We start from the raw sequence: 17,798 nt of genomic DNA on the forward strand, positions 1-17,798 counted from the left end.
GGCCTTTTCATGTACAATCGATGCCCATTCGGCATCAGGTCGGCAGCTGCCATATTCCAGCGCAACATGGAGAGTCTGCACAAGTCCATCCCGGAGACGGTTGTATTTCAAGATGACATAATTATCACGGGCAGGGACACCGACTCCCATCTCTGTAATTTGGAGGAAGTATTAAAGCGGTTGGATCGGGTCGGCCTACGAGTCAAGAAATCCAAGTGCCTGTTTCTCGCACCCGAGGTTGAATTTTTGGGCAGAAGGATTGCCGCTGATGGAATCCGCCCAACAGAGTCCAAAACAGAAGCAATTCGCCTGGCACCCAGGCCCCGGAATGTCTCAGAACTGCGTGCCTTTCTCGGGCTACTCAATTACTTTGGGAACTTTATGCTGAACTTAAGCACGCTGCTGGAGCCTCTCCACGTGCTACTCAGGAAGGGGTGCGATTGGTTTTGAGGGGACGCCCAGGAATGCGCTTTCAATAAGGCACGCAACCTTCTGTGTTCCAACAGTGATTTGACTTTCTTTGATCCAGGTAAAAAGCTAGTTCTCACATGCGATGCATCAGCGTATGGGGTCGGGTGCATTTTGCAACATGTCATTAGTGCGGGCAAATTACAACCCATAGCTTATGCCTCCAGGTCACTTTCGCGGGTGGAGCGCGGATACGGAATGGTAGAGAAGGAGGCGCTCGCGTGCGTGTACGGTGTCAAAAAGATGCACCAATACCTTTTCGGGGCCAAGTTCGCGTTCGAAACCGACCACAAGCCCCTCACGTCCCTCCTATCCGAGAGCAAGGCAATAAACGGCAACGCCTCGGCACGAATTCAACGGTGGGTACTCATGCTGGCGTCCTACGACTATATCATAAAGGCACAGACAACTGTGCCGACGCGCTCAGCAGGCTACCCCTGGCGACCATGGAAGGGTCTGACGAACAGGACTGTGAGATAGTCATGCCAATCAATGTCTTTGAGTCCACAGGTTCGCCCGTGACGGCTCGCCAAATCAGAGCCTGGACGGCCAGCGACCCCACGTTATCCTTAGTAAAAAGATGTGTCCTAACCAGTGACTGGGCAGAGGCTCGCGATGGCTGCCCCGAGGAATTAAAACCCTTTCACAGGCACATGCATGAGCTATCACTACAAGCAGACTGCCTGACTGACTGGGGCAGCCGAGTAGTCATGCCTCTGCGAGGCAGAGAGGCATTTGTCCGGGAGCTCCACCGCGAACACCCAGGGATCGTTCTCATGAAGGCCATAGACCAGATCCTACGTCTGGTGGCCTGGTATTGACACGACTTGGAGTTCTGCGTCCGAAGGTGCAACATTTGTGCCCAACTCAGCAATGCCCCTGGCCTACCAAACCGTGGTTGCGGGTGCACGTAGGCTATGCGGGCCCATTCATGGGCAAAATGTTCCTCGTAGTTGTGGATGCATTTTCAAAGTGGATCGAATGCACCATTTTAAACTCGAGCACAACCCCCCACCACTGTGCAGAGCCTCGCAACCATGTTTGCAATGCACGGAATCCCTGACATATTGGTCAGTGACAATGGTCCGTGCTTCACCAGCGCAGAATTCCAAGACTTTATAATTGACCACGGCATAAATCATGTCAAGAAGGCACCGTTCAAGCCGGCCTCCAACGGCCAAGTGGAGAGAGCAGTGCAAATCATTAAACAAGGGATGCTTAAAATCCAAGGTCCCACGCTGCAGGGTCGCCTGTCGCGACTGCTGCTGGCATACAGATCTCGTCCACACTCATTGACTGGGATCCCCCCCGCTCAACTGTTAATGAAAAGGACTTTAAAAACAAGGCTCTCATTAATCCTCCCTGACATGAACGAAATCGTTGAGGCAAAGCGCCGTAAGCTGACTGAGTAACATGACAGAAATTCGAGGGGGAGATGGAATGAGATAGGGGACAAAGTGTTTGTACTAAACTATAGCAGGGGTCCCAAATGGCTTGCAGGGACAGTAACGGGCAAGGAAGGAAACAGGCTACTGGTAGTACAAATGGACAATGGTAAAACCTGCCGGAGGCATGTAGACCAAGTCAAAAGAAGATTTACCAACAACACTGCGGAACCAGAGGCAGACTACAATGTGGAACTCGCACCACACCTGGTGGACAGACAGAGGGAACAACCTGAGGAAAGGGCAATCCCAACAGACAGCCCAGGCGAGTCAACAACAATCACGCCAATCGAAACAGACAGCTCAGACGAGATACCAGCAACCACACCCAAAGAAAAACAGACACCAAGGCAAACAACGGAACCACAACTCAGACGCTCCACGCGAGAGCGTAGACCACCTGAGAGTCTGAACCTATAAAGACAATAAGACCTTGGGGGAGGGTGATGTCATGTATCTTACATTATTATATACAACTGTATCCTAACATGCTGTACATGACTGTAATAAGATATGACCTGTAACCACCAGCATACCTTACCACCAGGGGTGCACTTGCAAGAGACAGTTATATAAGGACAGGTCTCAGGCAAGTGCAGCATTCCAGAGCTGTGAAATAAAGGTGCAGGTCCAGAGTGACCTTGACTTCACTACATGCCTCGTGTGAATCTGTACTGAGGGGACAGGACTTTACACTTTTGTTCTGTAACTGTAATTTCTAATATCCTCTCCCCGCGCACCCCCCCCCCCCAAAATTAAACAATTAAAATTTCAAAAGATTGCATATTCCACAATACATGATTAAATTTATTCATTATTGTTTTGGGGGTCTTTTCAAGCCTCCCTTACAGTTTTTACTTGAAGGCTTGAGCCTCTTCCAAAAACCTGGGATTGTACATGATATTTCTGCTCTGAGCTGAAGGCCTGTCGTCTCAGCATGTGCAATGTGCATAATTTCCCAGGATACACGAGTAGACAAATGATAAATGAGAATGGAAGATGGGGCTTCCGTTTTAACATCGCTTCTGAAAAATGGCAACTGTGACAGTGTCGCTCTTCCTCAGTACAGCACTGAAGTGCCAGCCTAGATTTTGCACACAAGTGCATTGTAGGGCTTGAACCTACAATAGTCTGACTCAAAGACAGAGACAATAGTACTACTAACTAAGCGAACTAACCAGGCCAGATCCAAGACCTTCCCAACCTCTGTCGTCGAACTACAGTACGTGGACGACGCTTGCGTCTGTGCACAGAGACTGAATTTCAAGTCATAGTCAACATCTTCACTGAGGCGTACGAAAGCATGGGCCTTACACTAAACAACTATAAGACAAAAGTCCTCCACCAGCCTGACCCCGCCACACAGCACTGCCTCTTCCATCAAGATCCACGGTGTGGCCCTGTACAACGTGGACCACTTTCCATACCTCAAGAGCCTATTATCAGCAAGGGCAGACATTGTCGACGAGGTTCAACACTGCCTCCAGTGTGCCAGTGCTGCCTTCGGCCACTTGAGGAAAAGAGTGTTCCAAGATCAGGCCCTCAAATCTGCCACCAAGCTTTATGGTCTACAGGACTGTATTGATACCCGCCCTCCTGTATGGCTCAGAGATGTGGACTATATATAAGTAGACACCTCAAATCACTGGAGAAATACCACCAACGATGTCTCAGCAAGATCCTGCAAATCCTGTGAGGACAGACGCACCAACATTAGCGTCCTCGATCAGGCCAACATCCCCAGCATCGAAGCACTGACCACACTCGACCAGCTCCGTTGGGCGGGCCACATTGTTCGCATACCTGACACAAGACTCCCAACACAAGCGCTCTACTCAGAACTCCTACACAGCAAGCGAGCCCCAGGTGGGCAGAGGAAACGTTTCAAGGACACCCTCAACGCCTCCTTGATAAAATGCAACATCTCCACCGACACCTGGGAGTCCCTCGGCAAAGACTGCCCTAAGTGGAGGAAGAGCATCCGGGAGGGTGCTGAGCACCTCGAATCTCGTCGCCGAGAGCATGCAGAAACAGGCGCAGACAGCGGAAGGAGCGTGCGGCAAACCAGTCCCACCCACCCTTTCCTTCAACAACTGTCTGTCCCACGTGTGAGACTGTAATTCCCGCATTGGACTGTTCAGTCACCTAAGAACTCACTTTTAGAGTGAAAGCAAGTCTTCCTCGATTTCGAGGGACTGCCTATGATGAACTAAGCGAAGCTGACTGTTGGGTCAGTTGGTAGCACTGTCACCTCCGAGAGGGCTACAGCCAATAATAAAAACATTTGACTTTCCTTCCCCCTTAAGTATGAGAACAATGATAGACAACGTGTGGATTTTTTTTTCATCTATTGCACCAAGAGCCAGCACCAGGGACCTAGGTGAAGTACGCCAGAGGTTGGACGCATTGTCAAGTTTCCTGTACCCTACAGCAACACTGCACCTGGCTCCTCCACTATTCTTGTGCAAGATTTCCATTTCCCTCACCATCCATCCAGGTCAGCTTTCCTTCAAAGAGGCTGCAATGGATTAGCGCCCATGTTTGAAGTAAGGGTCATATATTCGAAGTCACTGTCACATGCAGATACCAACTCCCGTGAACCAAACCAAATCATTCATTAAAGCAGCACTTCAACGAAAAAGAGTGTTCGGCAAACGGTTTAGCTTTGTTTTAAGTCAGCTTATTTATTTAGGTACAGATTCAATGCGATATGATACAATGTTTAAAAATGTAATTTAAAATTACATTGATAACTTCATGCCACCAACATTCATCCAGCTGCAATAATATTCTTTAGCTGTCGGTAGTTTAGTTCATTTATGAGAACTATTAACACTGAAAGCCTGAAATAAAAACAGAAAATGCTGAACATACACAGTAAATCAGTCAGCATATGAATCAAATATAGGTTCAAGTTTTAGAGACCCTTTATCAAAATTCATGAGATCGGAAACTGTATTTAATTTATAAAATGGATTTCTTATCCAATTCATGAATTATCTGCGCATGTAATTTCTCTCATTAATCAAACTCAGTGCAAATCATTTAATTTTTCTCAGACGTTTTCACCCATGTTTACAGCCATTCTCTTCAATTTCCTTTTCAGGTCGAACTAGCAATATGGCGTGTGCTATACGACTCCACAATCCACTAAATTTGTCAGTATCCAGGATATTGTACTGCCCAGCCTTGCCAGAGATGGAAAATTTCATCACAAGAAAATCATAGACTGTCTCCTCCAGAACATCAAAGCTCAAGCCTGGGTCCAGTTTTTGCTCATCCAGTAAAACCGTGATCAATAGAGAAACGTCCTTAAAGGCTGCGTTTTCGTGATCGCAGTACTTGTAGAACAGAAGGGTAGATGGGGGTGGGAGATCTTGGAAGTGATGAACAACAGCTGACTTTTTACCTTCACTGAACCCGGATGACAGCTGATTGTCCAGATCTAGCTTCAATTCATCGCTGTTTAACAACTTTTTACCAGATCCATCGATTTCCATAACCCCGGAATTGAAGGCCGAGGCGTAAGCTCCAGCGATCCTGCTCGTAAGGCAACGCATTGTTCCCTCCGCATCCCGTGCAGCTGCAAACATTAAGATGGATGGCTCAGAATGCATGGTCATGTTCACATGCTTCTGCAACATTATCCTGCTTCTTTTCCACAACTGCTCTTCCTGACTTGGAAAACTCTTCCGCACTTGGCCAAAATTCTGCAAGAACATGTTGAGGATTTTGCCCACAGCTTCAGACTCTTGCTGGCTCTGAAAATTCGACAGGTAATAGACGCAGAGAGATACCAACACCACACCTATCGATACACTAACCATGGATATTTTCCCTGTGGAGAGGGAAAAAAGGTTCAGTAACTAATACAGGTAAACCAAGGTTCGCACAGTAATGTCAAATTTAAATCCAGTGGGCAGTTACAAACTGTTATGTAGCCAGCTGCTCTTTTATAAATAACAAATTCAATAGTTAGGTAGAAAATAGTGCAGGCAGCACATCAATATTAACCAAATCAGGAGGTTCAGAAAGTCTATATTGAACAATGGATACCAAGCACTGATTCCAGACTGTAGCTTAATTGTGGGGTTCACAAGACGTTGCAAATTGAGAAAGAGCAGCTTATTCCCAGGTAGTGCAATACAAAATTGAAATAACTGCCCACAGAAACTTTGTTAACATATTGCATTCCATTACTATTTTTTACATTTTCATTTTCCATTTGTACAATCATGTAGCACATGCAGATCGCAGTCGACACGAATACAAAAGCAAAATACTACGGATGTTGGAATCTGAAATCAAAACAGAAAATGCTGGAAATCTCAGCAGGCCAGGCAGCATCTGTGGAGAGAAACAGAGTTAATATTTCAGGTCAATGACCCTTCATCAGAAATGAAGAAAGTTCGAGATGTAACAAATTCTTAAGGAAGTGCAGGGGGCACTGAAAGGGGGAGGGGGAGGAAAGAACAAAAGGGAAAGTCTGTGATAGGGTGGAAGGCAGGAGAGATTTGAGATACAAAAGGGATGATGGGCCGAACTGAGATGATAATGGCACAAGTTAGGAAACAAAAGATGAGTCTAGATAGGGTGTGAATGGCAGAACAATTACTAGCTGCAATTGTACTACTTTCAATTTAGTACACTGTATCCGCTGCTCACAATGCGATCTCCTCTACATTGGGGAGACCAAACGCAGATTGGGTGACCGCTTTGTGGAACACCTCCATTCAGTCTGTAAGGGTGACCCCGAGCTTCCGGTCGCCTATCACTTTAATTCTCCACTCCACTTCACTCTGACCTCGGCCTACTACACTGTTCCAATGAAGCTCAACTCAAGCTCGAGGAACAGCACCTCATCTTTCGTTTAAGCAGTTTACAGCCTTCTGGACTTAACATTGAGTTCAACAATTTCAGACCATAACCTCTGCTCATATTTTGCTCCCTTTTCTTTTTTTTTTTTAAAACCCTCCCTCAATCTAATGTAATTTTGTTCTCTCTGTTTCCTATGGCAGCTGGTAATCCGCCATTCACACCCTATCAAGACTAATCTTTTTCTAACTTCTGCCATTACTATCTCAAGTCGGCCTGTCATACCTTTTGTCTCGCAAATCTCTCGTCTTCCACCCTATCACATACCTTCCCTTTAGTTCTTCCCTCCCTGCCCCCTTTCAGTGCCCCTGCACTTCCTTAAGAATCTGTTACTTTTCGAACTTCTGCCGGTTCTGACGAAGGGTCACAGACCCAAAACATTAACTCTGTTTCTCTCCACAGATGCTGTCTGATCCGCTGAGATTTCCAGCATTTTCTGTTCTTATTTCAGATTGCAGTTGATACGTGTTTGGACACACCATTGTTGCCAATACAGCTCAATCTTGCTGGCATCACCAGCAAAAAGCACATGCCAGAGCTCAACCCCTGACAGGGAAAACAGAAGCTCAGGTATCACTGAATGCTCTCAAATTTCAGCCACATTTTCTCACCATTCTTACAGTTTTCAGGTTGACTCAAGTTTGCTCCCGCACTGATCGGCAACTCCTGCACAGGGCCCATCGGCTTCTCATCACGTCTTCGGCTTTCACTTGTGCGATCTGAGTGAAACAGAAGAAAAGAAGATACGAACAATCAGTGTTAATTCCAAACAAACAAACAGTTGCCCAATCCTCACACCTTTGCGCAGACACACACACAAAGAATCCCTGTAACTGATGCTGCAATCTGATCAAGTGCTTTCAGATAGATTATACATACGGTATGTCGTAGGAGAATGTGATTACAGGATGCGATCTGATTGAGAGCTTCTGATGCCCGCAGATATTGAGACTGAAGTTTCTCACTTGCTCTATCTGTTTTTCAATATTTGCCAGTCTATAATATACTCTGCCAGTGGCCTGGCGAATCGAATAACTAGGGCTTTAAACTAAATAGTGGGGAGGGAAATCAGGTGAGCAGAAATTTTAAAAGTAAAAATGAAAGGAGAAGGCAATAGTGCAGGGTAGCAATAGGGGTAATGATAACCAGAGAGTGACAGAAAGGGACAGAGCGTATACACATAAGAGTGCATCAGACAGTGGGGTCAGAGTAGGGAAAAAAGATAAAAAGACAAAATGTAAAGCTCTTTATCTGAATGCATGCAGCATTCGTAACAAGATAGATGAGTTGACATCACAAATAGAAATCAATGGGCATGATCTGATACCATTACAGTGGTTGCAAGATGACCAAGGCTGGGAACTGAATATTCAGGTGTATTTGCCATTTCGGAACGATAGGCAGAAAGAAAAAAAGGAGGTGGGGTAGCTCTAATAATAAAGGATGAGATCAGTGTAGTACTGAGAAATGATATTGGCTCAGAAGGTCAAGTGACAGAATCAGTTTGGGCGGAGATATGAAATAAGGGAAAGAAGTGGGAGTAGTCTATAGCCCCGCCTGCCCCCCCCCCCCCCCCCACCTCTAACAGTAGCTACACTGTAGCACAGTATAAATCAAGAAATAATGGAGGCCTGTAAGAAAGGTACGGCAATAATCATGGGTGATTTTAATCTTCATATTGATTGGACAAATCAAATTGGCAAAGGTAGCCTTGAGGAAGAGTTCATAAAGTGTATTCGGGATGGTTTCTTAGAACAATACATTGTGGAACCAACCAGGGAGCAGACTATTTTAATGTGTAATGAGACTGGATTAATTAATGATCTCATAGTAAAGAATCCTCTTGGGAATTATGATCACAGCATGGTAGAATTTCAAATTCAGTTTGAGAGCGAGAAAGCTAGGTCTCAAACTAATGTCCTGAACTTAAATAAAGGCAATTACAAAGGTATGAAGGCAGTAGATGAGCAGTGGTAAACATTTAAGGAGATATTTCGTATCTTTCAGCAAAGATATATTCCAGTGAGAAAGAAAGACTAAGAGAAGGATGAACCATCCCTGGCTAACTAAGGAAGTAAAGGATGTTATCAAATTGAAAACAAAGGCATACAATGTTGTGAAAAATAGTGGAAGGCCAGAGGATTGGGGAATTTTTAGAAACCTGCAAAGGACGACTAAGAAAATAATAAAGAGAGAGAAGATGGTTTATGAGAGTTACCTAGCAAGAAATATAAAAACAGCAAGAGCTTCTACAGGTACATAAAAGGAAGCGAGTAATTAAAGTAAACCTTGGTCCCTTAGAGGAAAAGACTGGGGAATTAATGCTGGGAAACAGGGAAATGGCAGAGATTTTGAACAAATATTTTGTATCGGTCTTCACGGTAGAAGACACTAAAATCATCCCAATAATTGATAATCAAGGGGCTACTGGAAGGCGGAAACAAATCCCCAGGACCTGATGGCCTGCATCCTAGGGTCTTAAAATAAGTGGCTGTAGATATAGTGGATGCATTGGTTGTAATCTATCAAAATTTCCTGGATTCTGGAGAGGTCCCAGCGGATTGGAAAACCGCAGATGTAACGCCCCTAGTTAAGAAAGGAGGGAGACAGAAAGCAGCAAACTATAGACCAGTTAGCCCAACATCTGTCATTGGGAAAATTCTGGAGTACATTATTAAAGAAATAGTAGCAGGATATTTAGAAAATCATAATACAGTCAAGCAGAGTAAGCATGGTTTTATGAAATGGAAATCATGTTTGACAAATTTGCTGGAGTTCTTTGAGGGTGTAACGAACAGGGTGGATAAAGGGGAACCAGTAGATGTCGTGTATTTGGATTTCCAGAAGGCATTCCATAAGGTACCACATAAAAGGTTACTGCACAAGATAAGAGCTCTTGGGGTTGGGGGTAATATATTAGCATGGATGGAGGATTGGCTAACTAACAGAAAACAGAGTAAGGACAAATGGGTCATTTTAAGGTTGGCAAACTGTAACTAGTGGGGTGCCACAGGGATCAGTGCTGGGGCCTCAACTATTTACAATCTATATTAATGACTTGGATGAAGGGACCAATTGTAATGTAGCCAAATTTGCTGATACAGAGAGAGGTGAGAAAGCAAGTTGTGAGGATGACGCAAAGAATCTGCAAAGGGATATAGATAGACGAAGTGAGCGGGCAAAAATTTGGTAGATGGAGTATAATGTGGAAAAATGTGAGGTTATCCACTTTGGTAGGAAAAATAAAAAAGCAAATTATTATTTAAATAGATTACAAAATGCTGAGGTACAGAGGGATCTGGAGGTATTTGTACATGAAACACAAAAGGTTAGTATGCAGTTACAGCAAGTAATTAGGAAGGCAAATGGAATGTTGGTCTGTATTGTAAGGGGGATAGAGTATAAAAGTAGGGAAGGCCTGCTTAACTGTACAGGGTGTTGGTGAGACCACCGTTGGTGGAGTACTGCGTGCAGTTTTGGTCTCCTTATTTAAGGAGGGATATACTTGCATTGGAGACAGTTCACAGAAGGTTCACGAGATTGATTCCGGAAATGAGGGGATTGTCTTATGAAGAAAGGTTGAGCAGGTTGGGCCTATACTCATTATAGTTTAGAAGAATGAGGTGTGATCTTATTGAAATATATAAGATTCTGAGGGAGCTTGACAGGGTAGATGCATGTGGGGGAATCTAGAACTATAGGGCATAGTTTCAGAATAAGGGGTTGCCCATTTAAAACTGAAATGAGAATGAATTTCTTCTCTCAGAGGGTCTTGAATCTTTGGAATTCTCCACCCCAGAGCACTGTGGAGGTTGGGTCGCTGAATATATTTAAGGTGAAGATAAGACCGATTTTTGAATGATGAGAGTCAAGGGTTATGGGGAATGGGCGAGGAAGTGGAGTTGAGGCCAAGCTCAGATATTGAATGGCGGAACAGACTCAAGGAGCCAAATGGCCTATGTCTGCTCTTATACTCACAGTACAGTAATAGTTTCCTTCTTACTCCTTAGGAATTAGATTCTGCTTTTCCACCATCGCTTGTATCATCCCATGTCCTACTGCTTCATTTATTACTGCCACCCCATCTCCCTTTTATCGCTTTTCGCTCTTTTTTTCCCAAGTTGAAACTCGATCGGCCAGACGCTCACTTTGTGCAACTGGCAGAATATTCCTCAAAAACAGACACATTTTCTCACCATTCTTGCCTTTTTCAGGTTGATGTAAGTTTGCTCCCTCGCTGACTGGTAACTCGTGCACAGGGCCCTCCGGCTTCTCATCACGTCTTCGTCTTTCACTTGTGCGATCTGAGTGAAACAGAAGGAATGAAGTTACGAACAATCAAATGTTAATTCCAAACAAACAGTCACCCAATCCTCAAATCTTTGTGCAGACACACACAAAGAATCCCTGTAACTGATGCTGCAATCTGATCAAGTGTTTTCAGATAGATTATATGTACAGTATGTCGTAAGAGAATGTCATTATAGGATGTGATCTGATTGAGAGCTTCTGACGACAACAGGTAGTGGGACTGAAGTTTCTCAAAATCATCTGCTCTCTTTTCCAATACTCGACAATCTATAATATACTCTCAGTGCAGTAATAGTTCCTTGCTGAAATTTAGAAAATAGATTCCGCTTTTCCACCATCTCTTGTGTCATCCCATGTTCTGGTGCATCATGTTTTACTGCCAGCCCACCTTCTTTTTATCTTATTTGATCGCTGTGCAATATTTTTAACTAGAGCATTTTGTACCTCTTACTTATCATTTTATTCATGTAACTTTGGCCAACAAAACATGTACAACTGAAATCTGCCTCTATCTGTTTGCCAATTCTAATCCTTTAAATCCCTCCTTCTCCCCCCCCCCCCACCCCCCCGCCCACGCCCCCCAAATCATCCCATGTACTAGTCCTTCCTTTATTGCTGCCATCCTACAACAAAACTTTTATTTATATAGCGCCTTTAACGTAGTAATACGTCCCAAGGTGCCTCACAGCAGTGTTATAAAACACCGAGCCATATAAGAAATTACGGCAGTAAAAGAGGTAGGTTTTAAGGAGAGTCTTAAAGGAGGAAAGCGAGGCAGAGAGAAGGAGAGGTTTAGGAAGGGAGTTCCAGAGTATTTTAACTTGTCCAAGCAGTTAAAATATCTCCTTCTTATCTCATTATATCTCTCCTCGATTCTTTTTTCATCTTGAAAGAGGAGAGGTCTGGCACGCATTCTGTCCGACATGCGGAATATTCTTCAAAAACACAGACACATTTTCTCACCATTTTTACCGTGATCAGCTTGACACCAGTTTGCGCCCTCAGTATTTTGCGACAGTTGCTCGTTTACCTTTGGCTTCTCATCATTGCTCCGTTTTTCATTTGGGGATTCTCAGGAGAAACAGAAGATCAATCCATGTAAATTTCTTACAAGTACTTGTACCGTCTGAAATTCATCTCTTTTCACGATCATTAAAATAGTTCCTAAAATCCTGAAATATTTGTTCAGACTCATTCAGAAAATAAAACTAAAATTTGGCAGATGGAGTACAATTTGGTAAAATGTGAGGTTACCCACTTTGGTAGTGTTGTGTATCTGTAAAGCATGCACTCTTATGTTCCGCCACCAGGGAGCTCATCCCCTGAAGTCACAAGGGATCCCAGCATCCCTTGGGAGCACTGTATATAAGCCGGCCCCTAAGGCCTGTTCCTCACTCTGGAGTGTCTTATTAAAGACGGAGGTCACTGTTACTTTAACCACCCTGTGTGCAGCCTCATCTGTGTTAGGAACACAATAACTGGCGACGAGAATACGAATCCAATGCAAAGATGCAGCAAACTGTGGGCATCCTGGAGAAGTTCTGAGGGTGAGGACTGGGAAGCCTATGTCGAACGACTAGACCAGAACTTTGTGGCCAATGAGCTGGACGGAGAAGGAAGCGCTGCAAAAAGGAGAGCGGTCCTCCTCACAGTCTGCGGGGCACCGACCTACAGCCTCATGAAGAATCTTTTGGCTCCGGTGAAACCCACAGATAAGTCGTATGAGGAGCTGTGTACACTGGTTCGGGAGCATCTTAACCCGAGGGAGAGCGTGCTGATGGCGGGGTATCGGTTCTACATGAACCAGCGATCTGAAGGTCAGGAAGTGGCAAGCCACATTGCCAAGCTAAGGCGACTTGCAGGATAATGTGAGTTTGATGGCTACCTGGAGCAAATGCTCAGAGACTTTTTTGTACTGGGCATTGGCCACGAGACCATCCTATGAAAACCGTTGACTGTAGAGACACCGATTCTCAGTAAGGCCATTGCACAGGCATTTATGTCCACCAGTGATATCACCAAATAAATCTCTCAGCACACAATGTTCATAAATTAACTGGAACTGTGTTTGCGAGCAGAAATGTACAGGGCAGAACCCACGAGTCTGCAACTGCCAGTAGGCCTCAAGTGACCCAGATGATTCAGAGTGCCCAACAAAGGATGAATGCAAGGCAATTCACACCTTGTTGGCATTGTGCAGGCTTCCATTCAGCCTATTCATGCCGCTTCAAAGAGTATGTTTGCAAGAGCTGTGGAACAATGGGGCACTTCCAACGAGCTTGCAAACGAGCTGCAAGCTCTGCAAAACATGCTAACCACCACGTGGCAGAGGAAGATCGGTCCATGGTGGATCAAAGCAATTTCAAGCCTGAGAGAGAGGAGGCAGATGCTGAAGTACACGGAGTGCACACATTTTCAACGAAATGTCCACCTATAATGCTAAACGTAAAATTGAATGGCTTACCCGTAGCCATGGAACTGGACACTGGCGCTAGCCAATCTATCACGAGTAAAAAGATGTTTGAGAGAGTGTGGTGCAACAAGGCATTCAGACCAGCCGTGAGCCCCATCCACATGAAACCGAGAACATACACCAAAGAGCTTATCACTGTCCTGGGCAGCGCCATGGTCAAGGTCACCTACGAGGGCACGGTGCACAAACTGCCACTCTGGATTGTCCGGGGCGATGGCCTCACACTGCTTGGAAGGAGCTGGCTGGGCAAAACCTGCTGGAATTGGGATGACATCTGAGCGCTATCACATGTCGATGAGGCCTCATGTACCTAGGTTCTTCACAAATTTCCTTCCCTTTTTGAGCCAGGCATTGGCAACTTTTCCAGGGCGAAGGTGCGGATCCACTTGGTTCCAGAGGCACAACCCATCCACCACATGGCGCGAGCGGTACCTCACATGATGAGGGAGAGAGTAGAAATCGAGCTGGACAGGCTGCAACGCGAGGGCATCATGTCCCCAGTGGAATTCAGCGAGTGGGCCAGCCAGATTGTTCCAGTACTCAAAAGTGATGGCACGGTCAAGATTTGCGGCGATTATAAAGTAACTATTAATCGTTTCTCGCTACAGGACCAATACCCGCTACCTAAGGCAGACGACCTATTTGCGACGCTGGCAGGAGGCAAAACGTTCACCAAGTTCGACCTGACTTCGGCCTACATGACGCAGGAGCTGGAGGAGTCTTCGAAGGGCCTCACCTGCATCAACATGCACAAGGGACTGTTCATCTACAACAGATGCCCGTTTGGAATTTGGTCGGCTGCAGCGATCTTCCAGAGAAACATGGAGAGCCTACTCAAGTCGGTACCATGTATGGTGGTTTTTCAGGACGACATATTGGTCACGAGTTGGGACACCGTCGAGCACCTACAAAACCTGGAGGAGGTCCTCCAGCGACTGGATCGCGTAGGGCTGTGGCTGAAGAGGTCGAAATGCGTCTTCATGGCAACAGAAGTGGAGTTTTTGGGTGGGAAAGATCGCGGCGGACGGCATTCGGCCCACAGACGCCAAGACAGAGGCTATCAGAAACGCACCCAGGCCACAGAACGTCACGGAGCTGTGGTCATTCCTGGGACTCAACTATTTTGGTAACTTCCTACCGGGTTTAAGCATCCTTTTAGAGCCCCTACATGTGTTATTGCGCAAAGGTGAGAACTGGGTATGGGGAAAAAACCAAGTAATTGTTTTTGAGAAAGCCAGAAACATTTTATGTTCCAACAAGCAACTTGTATTATATAACCTGCGTAAAAGACTTGTGCTAGCATGTGATGTGTCGTTGTATGGAGTCAGGTGTGTATTACAACAAGCTAACGTTGCGGGGAAGTTGCAACCTGTCGCCTATGCTTCCAGGAGCTTGTCTAAGGCTGAGAGGGCCGACAACATGATTGAGAAAGAGGCATTAGCATGTGTGTTCGGGGTAAAGAAAATGCATCAGTACCTGTTTGGCCTCAAATTTGAGCTGGAAACTGATCACAAGCCCCTCAAATCCTTGTTCGCTGAAAACAAGGGAATAATACTAATGCCTCAGCCCGCATACAAAGGTGGGCACTCGCGCTATCAGCATATAACTATACCATCCGCCACAGGCCAGGCACCGAGAACTGTGCGGATGCTCTCAGTCGGCTACCTGACCGGGGTGGAAATGGCGCAGCCTGCAAATTTGTTGATGGTGGCGCAGCCCGCAGACTTGTTGATGGTCATGGAAGCGTTTGAAAATGATAAATCACCTGTCACGGCCTGCCAGATTAGGATTTGGACCAGCCAAGATCCTCTACTGTCCCTAGTAAAAAAAACTGTGTACTGCATGGGAGCTGGGCCAGCATCCCCATTGAAATGCAAGACCAATCAAGCCGTTCCAGCGGCGAAAGGACGAGCTGTCCATTCAGGCAGACTGCCTGTTGTGGGGTAACCGCGTAGTGCTACCAAAAAAGGCAGGGAGACGTTCATCTCGGATCTCCACAGCACACACCCGGGTATAGTAATGATGAAAACGATAGCCAGATCCCACGTGTGGTGGCCCGGTATCGACTCTGACTTAGAGTCCTGTGTACGGCAATGCAGCGTGTGTGCTCAGTTGAGCAACACGCCCAGAGAGGCACCACTAAGTTTGTGATCCTAGCCCTCCAGACCATGGTCGAGGATCCATGTCGACTATGCAAGCCCGTTTCTCGGTAAAATGTTCCTGGTGGTGGTGGATGCTTTTTCAAAATGGATTGAATGTGAAATAATGTCAGGAAGCACCGCCGCCATTGAAAGCCTGAGGGCCATGTTTGCCAACCCGGCCTGCCTAACATATGGTCAGTGACAACGGGCCATGTTTCACCAGTGCCGAATTTAAAGAATTCATGACCCGCAATGGGCTCAAACATGTCACCTCGGCCCCGTTTAAACCAGGCTCCAATGGGCAGGCAGAGCGGGCAGTACAAACCATCAAACAGAGCCTTAAACGAGCCACAGAAGGCTCACTCCAAACCCGCCTGTCCCGAGTACTGCTCAGCTACCGCAAGAGACTCCACTCGCTCACAGCCCCCGGCTGAGCTACTCATGAAAAGGACTCTTAAAACCAGACTCTCGCTGGTTCACCCCCACCTGCATGATCAGGTAGCGAGCAGGCGGCAGCAACAAAATGTAAACGATGGTCGCACCACTGTGTTACGGGAAATTGATCTGAATGACCCTGTGTATGTGCTAAACTATGAACATGGTCCCAAGTGGATCGCAGGCACGGTGATAGCTAAAGAAGGGAGTTGGGTGTTTGTAGTCAAACTCGACAATGGACAAATTTGTAGAAAGCACCTGGACAAACAAGGCTGCGGTTCACAGACTGCCCTGAACAACCCACTTTTTTCGAGCCCACAACACACACCCAAAGGATCGACGACACCACGCCGGACCAGGAAATCGAACCCATCACGCCCAACAAGGATAGGCTCACCTAGCAGCCCTGCAGGGCCAACAACACGCCAGCCCAGCGAGGGCACAGCCAACACACCAGAACAGACATTTGTACCGAGCCATCCACCAGGGAAAGAAAGGCTCCTGACTGCCTCACCTTGTAAATAGTTTTGACTTTGACTTTGGGAGGGGGGAGTGGGGGGAGTGATGTTGTGTATCTGTAAAGCATGCACTCCCATGTTCCGCCACCAGGGAGCTCATCCCCTGTAGTCACAAGGGATCCCAGCATCCCTTGGGAGCACTGTATATAAGCCGGCCCACTAAGGCCTGTTCCTCACTCTGGAGTGTCTTATTAAAGACTGAGGTCACTGTTACTTTAACCTCCCTGTGTGCAGCCTCATCTGTGTTAGGAACACAATAGGTAGTAAAAACAAAAAAACAAATTATTATTTAACTGGGGAGAGATTACAAAATGCTGTAGTATAGAGGGATCTGAGGATACTTATACATGAAGCACAAAAAGTTAGTATGCAGGTATAGCAAGTAATTAGGAAGGCAAATGGAATGTTGGCCTTTATTGCAAGGGGGATAGTGTATAAAAGTAGGGAAGTCCTGCTGCAGCTGTGTTGGTGAGACCACACCTGGAGTACTGCGTACAGTTTTGGTCTCCTTATTTAAGGAGGGATATACTTGCACTGGAGTTAGTTCAGAGAAGGTTCACGAGGCTGATTCCTGAGATGAAAGGGATGTCTTATTAAGAAAGGTTGGGCCTATACACATTGGAGTTTAGAAGAATGAGAGGTGATCTTATTGAAACATATAAAATTCTGAGGGGGCTTGACAGGGTAAATGCAGAGAGGATGTTTCCCCTCATGGGGGAATCAAAAACTCTGGGCATAGTTTCAGAATAAAGGGTCGCCATTTTAAAATGTAAATGAGGAGGAAATTCTTCTCTCAGAGGGTCGTGAATCTTTGGAATTCTCCAGCCCAGAAAGCAGTGGAGGCTGGGTCATTGAATATATTTAAGGTGGAGATAGATAGATTCTTGGGAGTCAAGGGTAATGGGGGGAGGGCAGGGAAATGGAGCTGAGTCCATGATCAGATCAGCCATGATCTTATTGAGTGGCGGAGCAGGCTCGAGGGGCCAAATGGCCTACTCCTGCTCCTATTTCTTATGTTCTTTGTACAATTGAAGCCCATCTTTCCTGTACTGAACACTACTATCCCAGAGCAAATCCAGACAGACACATTTTCTCACCATTTTTACCAGAGCATCAGTGATGTCCCTGCTAA

At 45.9% G+C, this 17,798-nt stretch overlaps 1 protein-coding gene across 5 annotated transcripts in view; it reads right to left on the minus strand.

Moving 5' to 3' along the window:
• Positions 1–4,585: 4,585 nt before the first annotated feature.
• Positions 4,586–17,798, minus strand: part of LOC139268749 (torsin-1A-interacting protein 2-like) — a 42,595-nt gene continuing 29,382 nt past the window's right edge. For 2 of the 5 annotated variants that reach the window (XM_070887400.1, XM_070887396.1), the window contains 4 exons: positions 12,063–12,170; positions 10,985–11,092; positions 7,400–7,507; positions 4,586–5,751 (listed from right to left, as the gene is read on the minus strand). In XM_070887400.1, coding sequence (XP_070743501.1) covers positions 4,979–5,751; positions 7,400–7,507; positions 10,985–11,092; positions 12,063–12,170 — 1,097 coding nt within the window. In that variant the 3' untranslated portion in view covers positions 4,586–4,978. The remainder of the gene's footprint in view (positions 5,752–7,399; positions 7,508–10,984; positions 11,093–12,062; positions 12,171–17,798) is intronic. The other 3 variants (XM_070887399.1, XM_070887397.1, XM_070887401.1) reach the window with 3 other exon arrangements.

Source organism: Pristiophorus japonicus, chromosome 8, assembly GCF_044704955.1.
Source record: "Pristiophorus japonicus isolate sPriJap1 chromosome 8, sPriJap1.hap1, whole genome shotgun sequence".
In the NCBI taxonomy this organism is placed as follows: Eukaryota; Metazoa; Chordata; class Chondrichthyes; family Pristiophoridae; genus Pristiophorus; species Pristiophorus japonicus.